The sequence below is a fragment of the Typha latifolia genome, chromosome 9 (genome assembly GCF_019914945.1).
Source record: "Typha latifolia isolate L0001 chromosome 9, TyphaL0001v2, whole genome shotgun sequence".
In the NCBI taxonomy this organism is placed as follows: Eukaryota; Viridiplantae; Streptophyta; class Magnoliopsida; order Poales; family Typhaceae; genus Typha; species Typha latifolia.
The window spans coordinates 505,890-527,372 of NC_133094.1; the positions used below are offsets into that span (position 1 = coordinate 505,890).

Consider the following 21,483-nt stretch of genomic DNA (forward strand, 5'->3'; position numbering starts at 1 on the left):
TTTCTACTCTAACGGTGGGTATAATGGACCTTTCCTTGTAGTTTCTGGAAGAAGCCAATAGCCCAAGAACGCGAAGGATCTTTTAAGGAGTTGATGGATTAGCGAGCTTATTCTACAATCACATGTAATTAATAACTCGATTGTATTATTCTTTACCCACATTTGCATTAGACTATTAGGCGAAACAATAATTTACCAACTCCCTTTTTTTTTGGTTTGGGCATTCACAACTCACAAAAAACAAATATAAATTCATTATATATAATTAGTAAGACAAATCATGTATATGATTCCATCAACCACCAACAAACATTATTATCACCTTGAACAAATCAATATACTTTGATAAAAAGTGAAGGAAAAAAAAGAAGAAAAGAAAAAAAAAAAAGAAAAAAGAGAAGCCCTGAAACATGAACATCTCTACTAAACTAAAAACAAAGGTAAATTCTGCTACATCTTGGATCAAGCAGCATGTACATGGATGCCAATGGCAACAATTAGGATGGTTAGTATACAGAAGAAGAGGATGCTATGGACCAAGATGGAGATACCACTAGTGCCCATGTTGCCAAACTCAATTACCCGTGTTCTCGCCGGCAGCTGAAAGAGAAGCCCTGGGGAGAGAAGGATGAAGAGGACCACAGCAACAATGATAGGGCCCCAATCAGTAGAAGAAGACATTCTTTCTCTTAGTATGTTTGTATCGATCTCTTTCTTCTCTATCTTTCTCTCTGGCTTCACACGATCATGAGAAGAATGGTTTTCCCTTGATTTGCTGAGATAGAGCTTGTGGCAAGTTATAGCCTGCAGGACAAGGAGTTGATTGGTTTGGAGAGGGAAAGAATGCATGCCATGCTTCGAGACGAAGAAATAGAAGAGATGAAGGAAAGGAAGAGGTAATGTGAATGGCAGCTTTAGACTATGATGATGGGCTCTCTAATGAAGAGCTTTTTAACATTGTGAGGAAGGAAGCAAGAGATCTGAAAAGGTGCGGGAGAAGCTTTAGCTTGATGTTTGTAATATAAGCTAGGTGTTGAATTCCTTTTTCTCTCTCGATCAGTAAAATCGATGCCTTTCACCCGAGATTTTTTTCTTAAAAAGGGGAAGGACATCACTTTTTCTTCTGCTCCAGCAGCTATTCCTTGGCCGGAACGCGAAGAATCTCTCGGCAGACCTCGTCGTGTGGGGTCCCTCCCAATTCAATGTTTAGTTAATGTCTTTCTATAATGAGATTAGTAAACTTTTTAAAGTAATAGTTTAAATAGAGAGGAAGAAGAAAAAAAATTTACAAGAAAGCCTGTGTAATGGTCACTTTTCTTATAAAAAATAAATAAATAAAAGAAGAAAAAAGAAATGAAGAGAAAAACCACCTCCCACTTACTTTCCTTTCTCTCATACACTTGAGCAGGAAAGATTATAATCAATAAGCCAAAAAAATATATTTAAACTCGAGATTGTAAACTAGTTCCAAGCAGTAGGTTGGTCAAAATATTGGCAGCTCCCGAAAGTTGCTTCCAAGATACCTACTGTAGGAAGGAAATGAATTAAAAAGTAGCGAAGTTTGATAAAAAATCTGTCTCAATAGCTAGTAAAGTTTTTTTTATCATTTATGAGCTCGAAGGCTAGATATGGACTAGATAAAAATGTCACCATTCCTATATTTCTTTCTCGTCGACCATCGTCGGCATTTTCTCCCTCCCCCTCCCCTAGCCTTAAGGCAGAGGGGATGAGTTTTTCCTCCGCTGACTATGATCGGCATTTTCTTCCTCGAGCTTTTCTTCGCCGGTCGTCACCGGCATTTTCTTTCTCCCCCTCCTCTAGCATTTTGACTAGGCGGAGGGGAGGAGTTCTTTCCTCCATCGGCACTTAAAGAGTTGGGTGTTCATCTTCCCCTTCATGTGGGGTCTCCTTCGCCGACCTTCACTAGTCTCTGTCCTCTCCTCCCATGGCCATTTGGCTAGGAGGAGGGGAGTAGTTTTCTTCGTTCTCCTCTTCCTCCTCTCTCTAGATCCATCTCCTTTCTCCTCATTTTTTTTCTTTTTTCGCCCAATGTCCTCCGCCGGTAGCCGGAGCTTCCTTTCTCCCCCTTCTATCCTTGTTCTCCTCTTTCTCTCCCTCTTTTGCTCTCGATTGGCCTCCACCGTGGCATCGTCAATGCTATCCTCCTCCAGTGCCAAAGCTCGTCCGCGAGATCGCCTCCCTCCTTTAGCAGTTGGAGCCTACGGTGGTCGACCTTTCCTACCTCACTGACCTCGGCCTTTGTTGTAGTCATCGCTAACACCACTGCTACTCTCCTATCTTCACCAATAGATGCCACAACCTTTATTGCCACCACCTTCGCCCTCACCTCCCTCAGCTTGCTGAAGCCACTGCCTCTGTTGTGATTTTCCTATCGCCTGGTGGTTGGGGTGGTCTCCCTTTTGCCGAGTATTGCTTTGTCTATTGGGGTGTGGTTTTTTTTTTTTTTTTTTTGTAAAGTATTGCTTTTTTGTGGGTTCTCTATTAGTGAGAAATTGTTTTTGCACTGTTTGATGTTCTAACTTAGCCAGCTTCATCTCTTCCCTAGTTTTTGTTGTAGTTCTTGTTGCTAATGTTGCAAATTTGCATTTCATGTCTACTATGGTGCTAATTATGTCATAGGACGTTAATCACCTCCGTATATGCTACCCTTTCAAGCTTCTTGATGCTTCTCTTTTTGGTGCTACCGATCTGGTAGAGGACTTACTTTTAGGACTATTGTTCTATATCCTTCATTTCTTTGCAAGATAGTTTATATTATGCTTAATTTAATACCATGTTTGTTTATGGTCCAATCTGTTTCAGTCAAATGAAGGATTTGTAAAAGGATTGTCATCGTATTTTCATTTTCTTTCTTATATCAAATTGTATTTGCTAAATAAATGAATCACGGGTCTATGAACTTTCTTTCAAAAAAAAAATAGAAATTGATAAGATAAAAAACAATAAGAATAGAAATTGATAAGGTCTTTATACTACAAATTGATAAGGTGATACTCATGGCAGAATCATAAGGTCTTTGTACCACAATTTGATAAGAGCTTTATCGGAATGAAGATTACATTTACTATTGTCAAAGGCTAAAAAGACAGGCCTTCATCCTCAAGGATCATAGAAATTGGTCACTAAGTATAGAAATTAGTATATTATGATACAGAGGGAGAAAGGGTCAACAAGTTATTTCAGAGATAATTAAGAATAACAATAAATGATCTACAAATGTCTTATAAACATTGATTATTAGTGTTTGGTGATTCTTATTTTTTTTTATCCTAGTTTAATATAAAATTTCTATATAAAAAAAATATTATGTTTGTATGTGCTTCCGCGTCCTCATATTTTAGTTATTATTTAATATTCTAATTAAAATATATCCTTTAGATAGAAAGTAATTAAATATTTTCACCTATTTTCCTAATGGTTTCTTAGATTGACCGATAGCAGGAGGTCAACTTCTCTTGTTTGATAGGCGAAAAGGGGGGCTTGAGTTCCTAATGGCATTCCCCCAGAGGTAGGCTCGGCTATCTCCGATAAATTCCTCGTCACAGCTTGAGTCAGGGGGTTTCAGGCCCGAAGGGTTGCTTGCCTCGGTTAAACCACTACTCCTTACATTTTTCAGTAGTAGAAAACTAGTACGCTTCCATTTCCACATATCAGATGAAATGCTTGGACCAATCGAGAAAGTGTTTAAGTCTCTCTTTTCTTCTCCCAATGAAAGTAGCAGAGAAGGTTCACGCGGATCCTTCCGGACCAGCGGCCTCCGCGAAGTGCTTTCCGACGACGTGGTGCGAGTGGAAGCCGCTGCGAGCATCATCTCAAGGTCGGTGGTCCCCTCCACCGATGTATCGTGGGAGTGGGAATCCTTCCCCTTGGCCGCCGCCAGGTTCCTCTCCAACGCCGACCTGGCCGAGTACCTTTCCGCCGTCGACGACCTCCTCTTAATCGTGCTCCAGACCAACAACTCCTTTACTGTAGGGGACTCTGATCTCCATGACCGGGTCAGGAGTGTCCTCTCCACAGCCATGCCTCGCCTCAAGTACGAGTTCGGCCACCTCATGATGTCGAATTCAACTCCTTTCGGGGCGGACGGCAGCCGCCTTGATAGCTATATCCAGAGGTTCACGGAGATCTCTCTGACTTCGGGCAGAAGTAATAATGCCTCCATCGTCTCCTCCTCCTCCTCCTCCTCCTCCTACACCTCGTCTTCCGGTGGCGTCCCCATCGTTGGCTTACAAGCTTGCCTCCACATCAGTAGCGCCTGCATCTCCTTCCCCTCCAGCATAGCCTCTCTCTCTATCGGCTCCGTCGATAGCCTTGACGACATAACGGAAGCGCGGTGCGTGTTTAATCTCGAGGAAAGTGTTACCTCCTTCTTGCAGGATCACGACCCCAATCCCATCCTCCCTGAGGGCATCTCCAGCCTCAGAGAGATAGTAGACCGGATGGTTCGCGCCGGCTACCATTCAGAATTGTGCGAGCTATTTGTCGACCTCCGGCGTGGCATACTCAGGAGTCGCCTCGCCGTTCTTGGACTAGAAATGATAAACATCGAGGAAGCGCAGAGGGTGAAGTTCACTGCCGTGGACAAGAAGGTCATCCGGTGGATTCTTGCATTGAAGATCGTTGTCAGCGTGGTGCTATACGGGGAGAAGAGAGTTTGTCATCAGATATTCGAGGATTTCGACGAGCTCATAGATGAGCGCTTCGCAGAGGTGGCAATGGACTTTGTCATGGAGCTTCTCAGAATGGCGAAGAGTATCGCAACCTTGCAACGGTTTCCGGAGAAGTTGTTCCACATACTGGGCCTGTACGAAACGCTCCTGAATGTCAAACCCGACCTCCTTGCTCTCTTCTCCGGCACGGACAAGCAAACAATCAGCAGGGAGGCCGAATGGGTCTTCACCGTGCTGAGGAACTCAGTGAGGAGCATATTTGAAGAGCTTGGGAATCTGATCAAGAAATATCGTGCCTCCGCTAGGCAACTCCAGTGCGGCGAGATCCACAGGCTAACTCGATACCTAATAAACTACATGAGATTGTTGGTGCGTTATAGTACCTCTCTTAATTTCCTACTCCATGATGATCTTCTAGATGATCGAGAGAGGCTTCCCCGGAACAGGACCATTACCCCATTTGGCCGCTATGTGATCCTGTTGATCTCACATCTAAAAGTTAAGCTTGAGGAAGTATCTCGGGATGACGAACATCCAGAGCTGCAATGCTTGTTTATGATGAATAACATGTCGTACATTGTCCAGAAGGTCAAGAACTCCGGGTTGGAGGGACTAATGGGAGATGACTGGGTCCAGTGTCGACTGGGTGATATTGAGTGGTACATGGATAGATATCTCACCGATTCTTGGGAGAAGCTCTTGTCCTATTTCAACTTCGACGAAGGTCGACGACGAAAAGTTTCCAAGGTGGAGTTGAAGAAAAGATTCAAGAGCTTTAATTTGGATTTCGAAAATATATGCATGATCCAAGCAGGTTGGAAGGTCCCTGACCCTCAGCTGCGAGAGAAGCTGAGGATGGCAGTATGCGACAAGGTCGTCCCTTCTTATAGATTATTTCTCAGGAGGATGGCAGTACATTTGGTGGCTATCCAAAAAGATGCAGCAAAGTATTCAAAGTTTAGTCCGGAGGATTTACAAGACCGTTTATCAGATCTTTTTGAAGGGTGAAGTGGTTGTTATGTAAGGGTGTCAAAATAAACAAACAGCCACGGATCGGCTTAACTAAAGCTTGGACTCGACTCTAAAGCTTGGACTTTAGACTCAGCTCATTTCAAGTTAATTCAAGTCTAAACTTATTTTGAGATTCGATATTTAAATTAGAGTCAGCTCGCTCAGGGTTAGCTCGATAGCCTCGTTTATTTAAAAAAGAGGAGAAAAATGGAGATGGATTCAGAATACATTTTTTTTTGTCGTTTTGTAACTTAATAAAAAAAAATCTCTCTCTCTCTTTGGCTATAATTAATGAGTTGTTTTGTTTGTTTTGGCACTTTTCTCTCTCTAGACTTGATTGCAATTAATGTGTTGTTTTGTTTACTTTCTCTCTCCCCCTTTTTTTTCAACGAATTATCATCTATCTTTTTGTTGTTTTGCACCGTCGTGCATAAACATTTAATCACCATCTCTATAACCCTTAACATCAAATTTAGTGTTAGACTGCATAAGCTTATTAGATTTACATTTACAACTGGTTCAATAACCGATTCTAATTTGGTCTGATTTGAAACCGACTTTTTGGTCAATTGGGTAAGGCTGTAGGGTTATAATGGGCCTGGTCTGGTTCGGACCAAATAATTCGGGCTGAATCAGGCAGCAGCCTAGCCCCGCCAAAGTCAATGGAGGTTCGAATCGGTATTCAAACTCTTATTTCACCAAAAATGTTTTGATAATTTAATAAGTATAGCTATTTAATTCGTATATGGTAATATTATGGTGCTGTAATAGTAATAATAGGGTGTTAGTTTGATATATTTTAAAAATTTCTAAGCAGCACTCGTTAATACCTATAAGACTTCATATGTAATAGTTTTATCGTCACAATTATATAACTTTTATTTTAATTGTTCCTACTAATTTTTTTCTATTTTATTTTAATTCTAAAACATTCTTATGTCAAAGGGTATTCAAACTGTTTCTCAGCAAAAGTATTTTAATAATTTTAGAAGTATAATTACTTAACATATGATATAGTAATATTAGGATGTTATAATAATAATAATACAGTGTTAATTAGATATTGTTTGTAAAACGCGAGTTTTTTTTTAGGAAAAGCAATAAAATTGGTTTCGAACTATTAAAAATATATACTGTAGGAGTTTTTTCTTTACTTTGTGTCAAAAGGTAAGTGCTTTCATTACCCATTAGCAAACTAATCTTACGCAACATTTATGACAAGGCGAAGTATGAAGAAATCCAAAAGATTCGTACCTTTGTCGACTCACGGCAAGTCTTCATCCACCAAGAAGTTGACGCAATTACTATGCGCAGTTTCCGGGAAGCTCCCCAAGAAGTTGACGCAAAACATGCATTGACCTGCCAAATGAAGGGGAACAAAGAACAGAAAATAATCACCAAGAAAGAAAGCCTCAATCCACGTTTTTCATCTTCAATCCCTACCTCCGCGGAGCTTTCTTTTCACTTGTGATAGATCCCTGAATCTATTTCGTCATGGCGGAAGGAGTGATGGTGGTAGGGTGGTTCGTCTCTCCGATCATCAAAGAACTGATCGACAAGGCCAAATCTTACGTGGCTAGCCAATACAAATGGCTATCCGGCACCACCGTCCAGCTCGAGCTGCTGGCGAGAGCTCTGACTCAACTCCAAGCCACGGCTGGCGCAATTGAGAGGCGGGGGCCAAAAGACACTAACCAAGTCGAATGGCTAAACCAGCTCAAAGACGCAGTCCATAAGGCAGAGGACGTACTGGACGAGTTCGACTATCAGATTCTAGAATCCAGCTTAACCAGCGATCGAAAAGTCTACCGTATTCTCTCTTCCTCTCTCAAATTGAGCAAGCGACTAATTGGCACTGACGAGTCTATTCGGAAGTTGAAAGAAGTGCTCAAGGAACTGGACAGCATCAATAATAGCTCGGAGAGGCTGATTCAAGTGGTAGAATTAGAGACCGGAGGATCAAGTCGGCCGGCTGAGGACACATCCGACCGCATCACGAGCTCGGTACTGACCGAAGACAAGGTGTTTGGGCGTCAGAAGGAACGCGACGAGATATTACGGCGGCTGACCACTGAATCCGCCATCTGGCCTCAGTCCAGTGGTCAGTATGCTCCAGTTGTTGCGATTGTCGGTGATGGCGGAACAGGGAAGACTACACTTGCCCAGATAATTTACAACGACTCAAGGGTCGAACGGCATTTTGGAGAGAGGATGTGGGTCTGTGTATCAGATAGGTTTGACAAGATCAAGCTCACAAAGGAAATTTTGCAGTCTGCAAACGATAAAATGCATGAGGGCGTCACAAACTTCAACGTCCTGCAGATGGCCCTCAAAGCAAAAGTAATGTCAAGGAGATTCCTGCTTGTACTTGATGATGTTTGGATCGATAAGGAGAAAACGGACTGGGAGAACGGACAGAGATGGAGGGAGTTGCTAGCTCCTTTCCGACATGGAGAGCAGGGTAGCAAAATTCTCATGACAACTCGAATGAAAATTGTCGCAGAGATAATGAACGCCAGGGAACCGATCTTCATGAAGGGGTTACAAAGTGATGACTGCTGGTGGTTGTTCAAGAAGTGCGCATTGGGTGATGAAAACACAGACGCATTTCCACAGCTGCAAGAAATTGGAAAGAAAATCGCAGCGAAGCTGAACGGCTCACCTTTGGCTGCCAAGGCTGTGGGAGGGCTGTTGAGATATAAGCGGAGCACAAGAGAGTGGAATGAAATTCTGGATCGGGAAAACTACAGCGACATCAACTCGACTCTGATTTTGAGTTATCAGTATCTTCCAGAACACCTGCAGCCTTGCTTTGCATATTGCAGCATATTTCCCAGGAACTGGAAGTTCAATCCAAAGAAGTTGGTTAAGATGTGGATGTCACAGGGTTTTATTATGCATGCAAATGGAATTGATAAGAGGGCAGAGGACATCGGTATGGAGTATTTTTATCATCTGTTGTCATGGTCATTTTTTCAAGTACTCAAGCAGGGAAATAGACCATTATATTTCATGCATGATCTAATGCATGATTTGGCACGAACAGTTTCCACCAATGAATGCATCAGAATTGAAAGCCCAATAACTAGAAGCATCCCACCAACAATTCGCCATTTATCTGTTACTAGCGATAGTCTGGCGCAGCTTACGAACCAGTGCAGATTGGAAAGATTGCGCACCTTGTTAATTATTAGAAGTTCATCATTCACCTTGGATCATCTTCAAGAGGATCTCTTTGCAGAGCTGAAGAGTATCCGGGCTCTGGATTTAACTGGCTGCAGCATAACAGCTCTGCCGGAAAATATAGGTCACTTGATGCATTTGCGCTACCTAGCTCTTTGTGACACTCTAAAAGAGCTGCCAAAATCATTGAGCAAGCTACTCCATCTGCAAGTATTAAATTTGCCCAAGAGATGCCAACTCAATAAGATCCCTGAAGGCATGGGCCAACTTATCAGCCTGCGGCATCTTGACATAGATAGCAAGTACACTTCAATGATAGTAGATATTGGGAGACTGATCAACCTTCAGGGTTCTGTTGAATTTCATGTTAAAAGGGATGGGAGACAGAATTTAGAGCAATTGAAGAGTATGAATGATCTCCGTGAACAACTTAGCATTAAGAACCTAGACAATGTATTAAGCATGGAAGAAGCCTCTAAAGCTGAGTTGACTAAGAAACAATACGTTAAGGTGTTGAAATTGGAATGGAGTTCCGCCCGTAGAAGTCTCCTACCTGTTGTGGATGATGAAGTACTAGGAGGCCTCGAACCTCATCAAAACCTTAAAGAGCTTCACATCACCAGGTATCGAGGTGCCTCCTCACCAACTTGGCTGGATTCAAGACCGTTGTGTCAGCTGAAATCCATTTATCTCACAAACTGCAGGAAGTGGGAGGTACTTCCTCCTTTGGGACAGCTTGGCTTCCTCGAGGTTCTACACATCAAGGAGATGTATTTAGTAAGACAGATTGGGCATGAATTTTATGGTAGTAACACAGTGGCTTTTCCATCTCTAAAGGATTTACAACTTGATGACATGCCAAGATGCGTTGAGTGGTCTGGGGAAGCAAATGGAGACATCTTCCCTCGTCTCCAAAAGCTGAAGCTTTCAAACTGCCCGAATTTGACAAAAGTGCCTTTGATTCCTCCTACAGTCATGAGCATGACTTTACACCAGATAGGAGTGATTTCTCAGTTGAAATTATTCCATGTGACATCGTCACAGTTGATCACTTTTACCTTGGATACTAGTGCTACTAATATCCTGCATGGATTGCTTCATCCAGAACACCTAAAGGCTATTGATGCGTTGAATATTAGGTGCTGTAAAGAACCTGTGATGGCTGAAGATATCCAAGTCCTCAATTCCCTCAAAAAGCTAAAAATATCACAATGTGCTATTACAGATGAACATCTCAGCAGGTGTCTGCTACACCTAGATTCTCTTTCCACACTGGAGATGGCAGATTGCCACAACATAACATCTCTTCTGTTGCCAAAGGAGGAGAGCAGCTCAAGAGCACTCCAGGAAGTGCACATTCAGGGTTGTCAAAAGCTTACCTCACTTGCTGCCATAAAGACCTTTATCTCTCTAAAGAGTTTGATCATTGAAAGATGCCCCAGACTCACATCTGCATCTCTCCCTGCTGATTTAAATAACCTCCCATCCCTCAAAACATTGAGCATATCGTACTGCCCTGAGTTACAGCTATTACCGGAGTATGGCCTGCCATCCTCGCTTGAATTACTTCTCTTGATTGGGTGCCATCCTGTACTAACTCAGCAGTTAAGCAAGAAGAAAGGCCCTGAGTGGGAAAAGATTGCTCGTGTCCCCAAAGTAGTAATTCGTTAACTGGAAGTTTCGCAAGGCATCTTCGTACTTCTGTATCTCCGCCAGTTTAGGGACACATGCTGGTGCAGAGATAGCATGTCATTCAACTTCGAAGAAAATGGAACACGAACACCGCCATTTATGTGCTTAATGTGAGTTTGCCTTTTGTAGATCTCAGAGTTGTATGCTCATTGTTGCCTGATAGTTGATCTCATCTTTCCAGCAAATACTTGTCATCTGTTTCACCCACTTAAACTGTTTTTCTGATAGTGAACCTTTACATGGCTTCTCTGCCGGAATTAACAGCTTATGACAATTTTGGATAGAGATCCCATCTCCTGTCCCAGCAAGTAACAGAAGAATAGTTGCGCATCTTTGAACCATCTCAAGATAAATGAAATCTGCATAATGAAAAAAGATCAACAGTCATTTCTGATTCCACTGGGCATAATGAAAGGAATTGCTAGAAAGTATGTTCTCAATGCACACCTTGTTTTCTTGAAGACTGTTTGCTATTTTGCTCGCACAAGACATTGTAAGACATGCTGGTGTATATCACATCTTAGATCTTATTGAAAATCTTCTTGTTCTTCTCCTTTATCTAAATGACAAGGATTCGAGCACAGAGTAGCATATGTAAATTGATTTCACATCATTTCAATTTTTAATAGAGATGTAACTAGGCTTAGTGTCTTGCATCTGTACAAGAAGGGTAGTGGAAAAAAGATAACACAAAAAAGAGATATGATATCCACAGAGAAAATCAAGAAAAGATAGTTTAAATATGATAAGTGATTGATGTCACTAAAAATATGTAATTCTCGAAAGTTGAAAGCTACAAAACTACTACAATAAAGCCAGAAATATCAAAATTTGTTTACTCAGGATCCAGTCGGTGAGATACATCTAGAACATTCTTGAACTGTGTAAATCGTTGAAAGTTGAAACAATGATAGAAATTCAAGTTGCTAGGTTCCCTAACACTGCCGAAAACAATAAAGATGGCTATGAATGAGATTGGCAATTTGGCATTGGATATGCATACTGCGTAGTTAAATTGAGTGCAAATTCATAACAAGCACATTCAAGAGGACGATATCCGGAGATGGCAACCCGAAGATATTGCAGATACAGTCAGAAATAACATTTATTTGACATTACCCAAGGAGGCCACAGATGCATGATCATCAAAATTCTTCTACAGCTCCTGAAACTTGATTGAAATCTGTATCATTTCTGGTTGGTGCTTTCTGACCTGCAAATTATACAGGATAAAGTAAATCAAGCTTTTAAACTTGAATCACAAATTTTAATAATCATCAGAATCATTTAGTACCTTAACACCAGCCATTAATAACAACTTGTGAGAGGCAACATAAGCAATGTCCGAATTGGCTAACCTTTTCTCTACAAAGTAGATGACTTCAGAAACACCTGACTGCAATAATAGATAGTCATGCTTGCTATAATACATTTTACAGCATATCTGGGGACATGAATTATGTTATATAGAAAAAGTGGAGATGCAATGTCATACCAGCTAAATGCAAAATCACGGTGAGTAAGCATACCACATGTCAACTCTGTTTCTTCTTAACCAAGATTTCAGTTACTACAGATGAAGTGGAAAATTGAATTTGTGTGCACTTCTAGGTAGCCCAAACACAGAAAAGCAAAACAAGCACACCATGTTCACAGATGTTTGAGAAGTGGAAAAACTCAACATCACGTTAGACAAGCATCATCACAATTAGAGTAAGAACAGAAGAATTAAGAAAATGAAATTAACAATTCAACAAGTCATCAGTTTAACGCATTGTTCTGTCCTTGCACAGATTATAAAATAATTTGCAGATTGCTCCTCCCAAGTGCATGAGGTTCTTTTCAGACAAAAGGACCTGCAACTGTCTAGCACGACGCATTTCGAACTCCCAGTTCTGACACAGATTTTGGTTCTAACAGCTAAAGAATTATTCAAGACTTCCTTTCGAAAATAGTAAAGCAAATATTATATTGCAGGTTCTGTATGATTAGGTTAAGATGGTTTACACTTGAAGCAGAAAAAGGTCAGTTTACTCAATGAACTTTGTAATTTGGATCTTCCTGTTGATCTGTATATTCAAATGCTTGGCACATCCATCTCTTTTGTTGTTTCATTCTTTTCTATAACAGGTTGCAGCCACCCATGCGCAGAATAGTCAGATAATCAAACTTGCTAGAAATGGATATTGGCAGAAACTCATGGAGAGCAAGGGTTTTCCTAAAAGTAATGTATCATAGCTTTAATCATGTGCACTGCATAAGATTAAACTTATTATGCAAGAACAAACCTGAATGATTATCTTGGCGCACTCGTTGCATGGGAACATTGTAACGTACAATTTCTGCAACACCACCAAATGATGAGCAATATTTTAAAGGCCTTCTAAAGGAATATCTTACATCTTTGTACTGAAAGAGTCATTAAACAGATCCATATAATGAGAATTTACTAAATATGAATGCTCAGTGAAGCTCTGTAAGTGATACTGCTATACAGGTTGATGCAAGAATTCCAGTTACAGGTATCATACAGATAAATATGTTCTCTTAAATTATCCTTAATGACATCACATTTGCTTTCCTTCACAAATTTGTAAACCTCCATGCAGTAAAAAGATGCCCAAAGTCTAACAAGAAAGAATCAATACTATCTCCAAGCATGTGAAAGATTGCTATTGGAGAAGCACAATAAGTCCACATCCTGCCCCCATAATGGAATACTTACCTGGAACTGGCATACAGCACATTTTAAGCCCTACCCCTTGCCATCACAGAAACAATATACTTCATGTCACCAGCAAGACTAAGCACTCAGGAGTGCTTTGAGGATGATAGATAGAAGAATGAGGCAAAGATAAGATCAAGGTTCCTAGTATCGGGATCGGTATCAACCGTCCAAAAAAACGATACGTATCGGCCATATCGGCCGTTCGTATCGGATCAGACTATTTTTTAATTATATAAAATTCTAAATATTATTTAAAAATGCAGAAAAATTTAGAAAAAATGACAAAAAATAAGAAAACAAAAATTACTCACATATGAAATCTAAAAACTTAAAAAAATATATTAACTTACTCAAAATTTAAAACTTTGTTAAATACCGAGCTGGTTCTCGAAAATTTTTATAGTCTTCATCATCATAATCACCATAAGTTTGTAAATATTGATGTCTTGGACCTGATGCTCCAAAAAGTGATTCCATCATATTAGTCATATTGTATGGATCTTGTTGTGTGACTTGCGTTTGAGGAGGATAATAACCAACATTTGGATCTTATGCCTGAGAATACTGAGGATAATAACTAGCATATGGATCTTGTGATGGATCCAAACAATAAATACTCAATGCACCATAATCATAGGAACCAAAATGCATCTCATGACGACGTCGCTGATATGTATATATATCCTCAGTTTTTCTGTCTTCACTCCTTATGCCTCCTTGACTTTCCTCAACAAATGTAGATGGAACGATTTCACCACCATATGTATCATCAGGACTATGACTAGTACTAGTAGGTATACTATCTCTTGCTGCTGAATGACTCGTACCAGCCTCTGCCCTCGTCATGGTCTCTCCCAATATTTTATCTAACCATGGGTTATCTCTGTCATCTAATAACCTGTCCTCTATTTCTTTAATCCATGGAGTCAAGGGTCTTCTTCATCAAAAACATGATTTAAATCAATCAGTTGTTCATTTTCTGCCTTTCTTCTTAAATTTCTCTCCCTCAATCTCATATTATAATGACAAAAAACTAACTTCTCAAATCTTTCACACTTCTTAAAAAAAAAGTAGTCTAATTTCTTTCACACTGTGATGAAGATACAATTTGACTTAAAATCTTCTTTGCTATTGGCGTCAAATTTGGTGCCTCCTCCCATCCATAAATAGACCACCATTCAGCTGGAGTGTTATGAGATATAGTCTGCAAAGAACTTTAGCAATACTGAATTGCCCAGCTCTCAATCTATATCTCTCCATCCGAAATCGAAATATATTATTAGCTTATTGATTATATTGAAAGTTAAAACTTGAAACAAATAATAATAAAATTATTTAATTGAATCATAACTCACTTCTTTATCGCACAGGATTTGTTTATGAATATCGGGCTCAAGCTTGCTGATTACCTTTCTAACCCCCAACGAGACTTCACTATCATTATTGACATTTTTAGAGAATTGAAATCTTGGATTAAGAAAATACCCTGTAGAAATTTAAAATTTGTAAACATTAAAATTTTAAATATTCATAAATAAAAGTAAATTAAAACTTAAAACTTAAAATCATGCTTACCAGCAGCGTGTATATCTCTATGTAGTTGTTTGTTCCATCTAAAATCAATCATCTTCCACCACTTCCTATAATTTTGGCCCACATTTTTTTTATTGATTCTTTAGCTTTGTCCATTGCCTCATATAAGAAACCCATCTCAGACTTGTCATCACTGTCTACAAGTCTTAATACTTTGACAAGAGGCTCAAATACTGCAGTGGCAATTGTAATATTATCCCAAAATGTATTTTCAAGAGCCATATTTTTCAAAGTTTCACCTAAAGATTTATCTTTAGGTTTCATATTTTTAATTTTCATAGACCACTCCTGTGATGTAAACATCCGCATAATATCATCCTTGTAGCGCATGATGCTCTCCAAGGCTAAAAAGTGAGTGGCAAATCTAGTGACGCCGGATCTGATGATCTCCCTACCACCAGTCATCTGCTTGAGTAAATTAAAAACTCAACCATGGTTATATATAAAATTTGTTAATCTCTGACCTTCACATATGACCATGTCAATTTCAGGCTCTTTTGCAATATCCTCTAACATCATATCAATACAATGTGCAGCACATGGCGTCCAATATAAATGAGGTCTTTTAATCATCAGTAAATTTCCAGCAGCTTTATAATTTGCCTCATTATCAATAACTACTTGGACTACTCTTTTTTCACCGATTTTTTGTACCACCTCATCCATCAACTGACAAATATAATCTGCATTTTTGAAATGAGCAGTAGCATCCACAGACTTCAAAAATATTGTCCCCATGCCAGAGTACACTAAGAAATTAATTATATTTCTTCTATTTTGTGTACTCCACCTATCATACATCAGTGGACAACCAAATTCATCCCAATACCGTTTAAATGTCTCAATATAAGTATGAAGTTCATCTACCTCTAAGTCAAGATATTTAGTAGCAATATCATTTGAACTAGGAGGGGGAACACCAAGCCCTACTGATTGTATAGCATCCACCATAGTATGATAGTAAGGACTATCAGCTACATTGAAAGGAATATGGTTGTAGAAGAAAAATTTAGAGATAGCTTTACCAATGTGTTTCTTTGCATTTTTAATTCCTTTGAGAGCTGTCTTGATTGAAGTCTGTGTACAACCCTTTTTTTTTTGAAGATATGTATCCATTGGTCCAATATTTTCACTCTGCTGTAACATCAGGAGTCCTATGGGTAGAACTGCTGCCCCCATATTCTCTCTCTCCTCGTATATTAACTGATCTAGATCTCTGAAAGTTACCACTAGTGCTTCTTCTCATCTCTTCCTCTTCTCTATGCATATTTCTGCTCTCTTTTATTGCCCTCCTCATCCTCCTCACTTTGCTCACTGCTATTATCATCAATGTGTACAGGATTATGCATCAATTCTTCACGAATCATTGACTCTCTTTGTTGTGCAGATTGTTTATCCTTCTTTTTGCCAATTAAATGAGCCAACATTTGCTTTCTAACTTCCAAAGACACTTGAGTGCAAGCTGCTACATTTCCTTGTCTTCCAGCTAAATGTTCTTTCAAACGGCTGACACCACCACTCATTTCCTTTCCACACCAGTTGCATTTAACGCGCCTTTTATCTTGCCCAATAGTGCTGCAATGTTGCCACCCAATGTCGGTATCATATGACTTCTCTTTTGGAGCCATTGATATTTTAGCTCTGCAATTAAAAAACATAAATAAAAATTAAAATATAATATAATCTCTGCTGCAGCAGCAGAGAAGTCTCTGCTGCAGCATTGCTGCTGAGCTAGTGCTGCTGCAGCTCACAGCAGCAGCATGCTTGCTGCTGCAGGTGCGCAGCAGCACCTGCTGCACAATGGAAAAAAAAAAAAACTTACCGAAGGTCGCCGGAGATTGAGGTCGTCGGAGAACGTCACCGGAGGTCGAGATCACCGGAGAGATGGAGATCTACTCACTATTCAGTCACCGGTGAGAAAGAGAGTAAGAGATCCGTGAGAAAGAAAGAAAGAAAGAAAAGAGAGACAGAAAGAAAAGAGAGAAAGAGAGGAAAAGAGAGGAAAAGAGAGAAAGAGAGAGAGAAAAGGGAGAGAGGTAGGTGGGGGGACCCGGATCCGACCCGTTCCCACCCGTTTCGGTCGGGATCGGCCGAGCGGGTTTTGGCCGAAACCGCAGCCGAAACTGGGAACCTTGGATAAGATGCCATGATCACAAAAATTGAGAATGTCATTTTCATCCCAACTTATGACCACTAGGCTATTCAAATATACATGTGCTTATATATCTATATATATATAGACAAGCTTAGACAATTGTTTTCATTAGTGTGGGTTAGTAAAATTCACATAAAGAACCCAAAAGTTCCTGTTCAATAGGAAATTACCTCATCTCATGAACCTCTTGTACTCTTGCAACTAACCTTCCGTACCTCTTCATCTCTGATGATTTATAACTAGTTTAACCCACAATTTTTAGTTATATCACGATCAAGGGATGAAGAGAACTTCCTTAATAACTTAACAAAAATAATAATTGCGATCTTCAACTGTCTATGTGCTACATAGATTATTCATTACATTGAACAATACAAGGGATCTTTCTAAATTTTTTGGAATTATTGATCTGAATTTTGTAAAATGGATCATTTCCATGAAAAATTCTTTTATTACCATAAAGCATGAATTATGTAGCATCTCAACTCAGAGGCTTCTTCGTTCATTTGAATTTCAATACAAGATGTGACAGCTCTAATATCTGCTGTTACAGTCAATCATCAAAATAATTTGTAATACTAGACACATTCGGACAACAGTAATTTTAATATCTAAATTCAAATCTGAAACATTGGCCTGATTAATAATTGTGTTAAATGAATCAACCAAACCAAATTGTTTTAATCGAGTCCAAAGAGCCTCAATGTGATTCAACTGAGCATTGAATCACATATCACGAAAATAGAGAAAGGTCGGCAAGGGCCTTCTGGTCAAGCCTTCCTAGAACTTGTTGAGTTCCAGTTAGGAGTTGCCAGCTTTGTCCAGAAAATTTCTGATCATTTTACTATGCAAAGATATGAACAATGCATAAGCTAAAATTAAATCCCAACTAGAAGAGAGATTAGTAGATTACTGACCTGTCCAGCAGCAGATGCATGGTTAGTGTTGAGAATAGCATTAACTTCAGCATGAACGACGTAGCTGCCAGAGATGCGAAACAATGGTTCAATAATCAGAACCAAATCACAGAATTTCAAATGTAAATCACAGATTTATTGTTTTATCATGTAGAATAGGCATGATTATTGTTTGTTTTCCTCTATTCAAAATCACAAATCACAGATTGGCGCATTGACAAACTTTGCATAGTTTCAAACAAAAGGATATGGAGCAGTGACTGACGAGAGCTTGAGCTTGAACTCAAATTTACATAATTCCCAGAAAAATTCTATGACTCAATCAAGTTTAAGTCAGTTGCAAATGGCCAAGTACAATCTTGATTACCAGGCACCAGATCTACTTTACCCTAAAGCTTGATAATATAAGGCTTAATAAAGCTCCTGCTTCAATTACACCTCTGCAAGGACTGCATGCCATACTAACAAAGGAAAAAAAACAACAACTGTAATTAACTTGTAAACTTTATACAAAATTCAGAAACTTACGGATATTTTGTCTCCAGCAGATCTCCTGCCGCAGATTTCTACAATAAGTAGAACAGAATTATAAAAAAAAGGAAAAAAAATTAATTTGATCCTTAAAAATAGAATTGTGGACATAAAGAGCTCCAGATAAAATGGCATATAAGATTTCGATAGAACAAATGATTAAATGAACAAAATACCAACTACTAGAGGTCCGAGAATAGCACTAACTACACTATCATAGTATCTAGAAAGTTTACAATGTAAAAGCTATGATGAATAGGTAAAGAACCAACTATGATGAATAGCACTACCATATTAGCTACGAAGAATAGCACTAACTACACGATCATATTAGCTAGAAAGTTTACAGTGTAAAAGCTATGATGAATAGGTACAGAAAAAGTTGGATTATCTTGAAAGAGAAAATAGCCAACCTTTGCCCAAGGAAGCTTGTCATCAGAACAACCTCTTGGAAATCCATTGTAACCAATTCCTGACCATTGAAACGATAGAATTAGATATCAGTGAATATTAAGTATTAAAAGGTATTTGGAAGATCATCCTAAATTCTGACGAAGTTAGGAGTTGTTGTGATAGTGGAGTTAAGAAACAATAAGATTTTCTATAGGACAGAAAAACATGTTAAGCCAATGTGGAGAAGCTTCGATGCAGACTAGAAGAATAGAGACTTCCAAGAAATTGACCTTTAGATTATGTATAAATGAGTAACTTTTCTGTTTGGGCCTAACTAAAATTAATTCTGTAAATAAACTACTAAGAAGGCAACTAACAGAGATTTTTATGCAAATCATACATAATATGCAGCAATATACTATGAATTCTGTAATAAGTATACCAAGTAACGCAAAAATTTGTCATGGTTGTCTAACAAAAATCTTTTGGACATCTCAACTTATTATGAATCTAACTAAATGAGTATAAATGTGAACCTGAAAATTTAAGTATAAAAAAAGATAATCTTAGCATAATATTTCTCAAAAAAGCAATAGATCCGTATCCTCACCAAGGATTATTCCATTTTGACTGACCAGGCATGCACCTACCTGCAATGAATAAATCATCATATGAATTTAGTAGCAATAGTTGATAAGGTGTCTAACCAAATGCAATAAGTATCAAGAGTAGCAGGCATTATTCTCAAACTAGTTAGTGCCAATATGAATGTCATGAGATCAATAAGAAATTAATGAAACTGAACAAGAAGATGCCATGAGAAATAAGTCACCACAACTTTCTTTAAACATATGAACCACGAACAGAAATCACTTAAAAGTAATTATATTTTAGAAGCATTGTCATCTGTTAGCAATTTCACAAGCTTAATAATGATAATTTCTTCATCATGTAGCTGTTGATTATAACGATACAGAAAGTTGAGATAATGATCCACATTTCGTATGTCATCGTATAAAGTATATTATGTTCCAGTAGAATAATAATAATGCTGGAGGGTCTCATACTAACAAGTAAAATTGACTATTTAGGTGGCATGCTCTAGTGTTGTTCCGTAGGATTTCGAACTGTGTAAGTAATCAAAACTGTGGCTTCCACATTAAAAGGGATTTGACTAGGATTACTAGTTGGATTAAGGCCTTATTCTTGTCAACTATAATTTCCATCAGATCTCCCAAATAAAAGAACCAGATAGTGGACCAAGAGCAAAAATTACTGAAATAATAAATGACAAATCATATGCTGGATAAGTTATATTCAATTCTAGTCACAAGATGACTAGTTCGGTAGTAAGAGATGGCATTTATCTCGTACCTGCCTGTTAGGATCCTTAGACCGCTTAGCCGAGAGGAAAGCGATCGCCATGAAGTAATCATCCCACGAAAGGTACCTGAAAACCGATAGAAGATTACGAGTCAAGCAGAAAAAGAACCGAAATGGGAGGTAAAAGAAGTAGGTTAAGTGTTATATAAACCCTTCGCGTTTGGATGGATCGAAGGGACTCTGAGAAGGCGAGGTATCGAGGGAACCATCGGAAGAAGGAGAAGAAGAAGAAGAAGAAGGCGAGGGTTTGTTGCGTCTCGACGAACAGACGAATCGGATGGCGATCGCGGAGGCGACGGCTCCAATGGCGGCCGAGATGGAGACGAGGGCGAGATCTCTCGAGCTCATGGCGGGGTTCGCAGTGGTCGGGAATCGAGGGCTTCTATTAAGCCGCGGGAAATATAATTAATTCGATTAGGCCCCGCTTCCAGGGACTTCTTCTATTTCATTCGGAAATAAATTCAAACCAGTACCTGAGCTTTTTAAGTTTCTAGAATTAGTCCTTACGGCTTTATAAAAAGATCCATGTTGTTTGAAATTTTAGATTCCTCTATGGTTTAAAATATTTGTAAGGTGTGACCTTCGTAGGTTTCTACCTTTTATAATACTCTATCGAGAGCAATCATCGAAAAGAATAAATAGTATAAAAAGACTGTGATCATAAAAAATCTGACCTTGAATCATCATATTTCATTACACGTACTCTCTAAAATCCATTCAAAATCATTGAAATGAAATGAAACCTCTAGTTCTTATTAGGCTTGAAAGGAGTGCTAAATCAAAACTTGTCTCAGCAACCACTTCACTGTTCACTCTACGAAAAGAGCTGACAAATTCCTCTCTACGTTCCTCCGGGTAAGCCTCAAATAACGTCAAATAGCCGCCAAATCTACTGAGAAATAATTTATAAGCAGGAACAACCTTGCTTGATACTGCCATCCTCAGCTTCTCTTGTAGCCGGGGTCTGGAACTTCTGGTCTACGCTGTTGTTGCTTAGTTTATATCAAAGAGTATCAAGCTTAATGTGTTTGGGCGTTCGAATGTTAATGCCTGAAAAAATTTGTACTCTCCCCCACAGGCGTGAACTCCTACGTTCCAGAATTGCATTTCGTGAGAGTTTCCTATTTAGTATTAATATTAATTTTGGTAATATTTAATTTATCTTAATTTATTACTATTTTATTTAAATTTGTTTGCGAGTTATTG

At 39.0% G+C, this 21,483-nt stretch overlaps 4 protein-coding genes across 5 annotated transcripts; 2 read left to right on the top strand and 2 right to left on the bottom strand.

Annotated features, from left to right (window-relative positions):
* Positions 1 to 236: 236 nt before the first annotated feature.
* Positions 237 to 7,285, bottom strand: LOC140794886 (uncharacterized). Its single transcript, XM_073147157.1, has 3 exons — positions 7,146 to 7,285; positions 6,957 to 7,061; positions 237 to 804 (listed from the first exon to the last, which is right to left on the bottom strand). Exons 2-3 carry the CDS (start codon positions 6,981 to 6,983, stop codon positions 463 to 465), a joined length of 369 nt encoding a protein of 122 aa, XP_073003258.1. The 5' UTR covers positions 6,984 to 7,061; positions 7,146 to 7,285; the 3' UTR covers positions 237 to 462.
* Positions 2,035 to 5,990, top strand: LOC140794884 (exocyst complex component EXO70A1-like). Its single transcript, XM_073147155.1, has one exon. The coding sequence runs from the start codon at positions 3,681 to 3,683 to the stop codon at positions 5,697 to 5,699; it is 2,019 nt and encodes a 672-aa protein (XP_073003256.1). The 5' UTR covers positions 2,035 to 3,680; the 3' UTR covers positions 5,700 to 5,990.
* On the top strand, positions 7,197 to 11,128 carry LOC140794883 (putative disease resistance RPP13-like protein 1). Its single transcript, XM_073147153.1, has one exon. The coding sequence runs from the start codon at positions 7,197 to 7,199 to the stop codon at positions 10,554 to 10,556; it is 3,360 nt and encodes a 1,119-aa protein (XP_073003254.1). The 3' UTR covers positions 10,557 to 11,128.
* On the bottom strand, positions 9,285 to 20,693 carry LOC140794885 (uncharacterized). Of its 2 annotated transcripts, XR_012110222.1 has the most exons (11): positions 20,429 to 20,677; positions 20,269 to 20,344; positions 19,505 to 19,544; positions 18,915 to 18,973; positions 18,499 to 18,536; positions 17,971 to 18,034; positions 12,866 to 12,919; positions 11,872 to 11,973; positions 11,697 to 11,790; positions 11,025 to 11,136; positions 9,285 to 10,936 (listed from the first exon to the last, which is right to left on the bottom strand). XR_012110222.1 is itself a non-coding variant. In XM_073147156.1 (9 exons), the coding sequence occupies exons 1-9, from the start codon at positions 20,623 to 20,625 to the stop codon at positions 11,734 to 11,736; spliced, it is 687 nt and encodes a 228-aa protein (XP_073003257.1). In that variant the 5' UTR covers positions 20,626 to 20,693; the 3' UTR covers positions 11,388 to 11,733. The 2 variants fall into 2 exon arrangements, 1 of the variants encoding a protein (XP_073003257.1); XM_073147156.1 differs by lacking the exons at positions 9,285 to 10,936; positions 11,025 to 11,136 and having other exon boundaries at positions 11,388 to 11,790; positions 20,429 to 20,693.
* Positions 20,694 to 21,483: the final 790 nt, after the last annotated feature.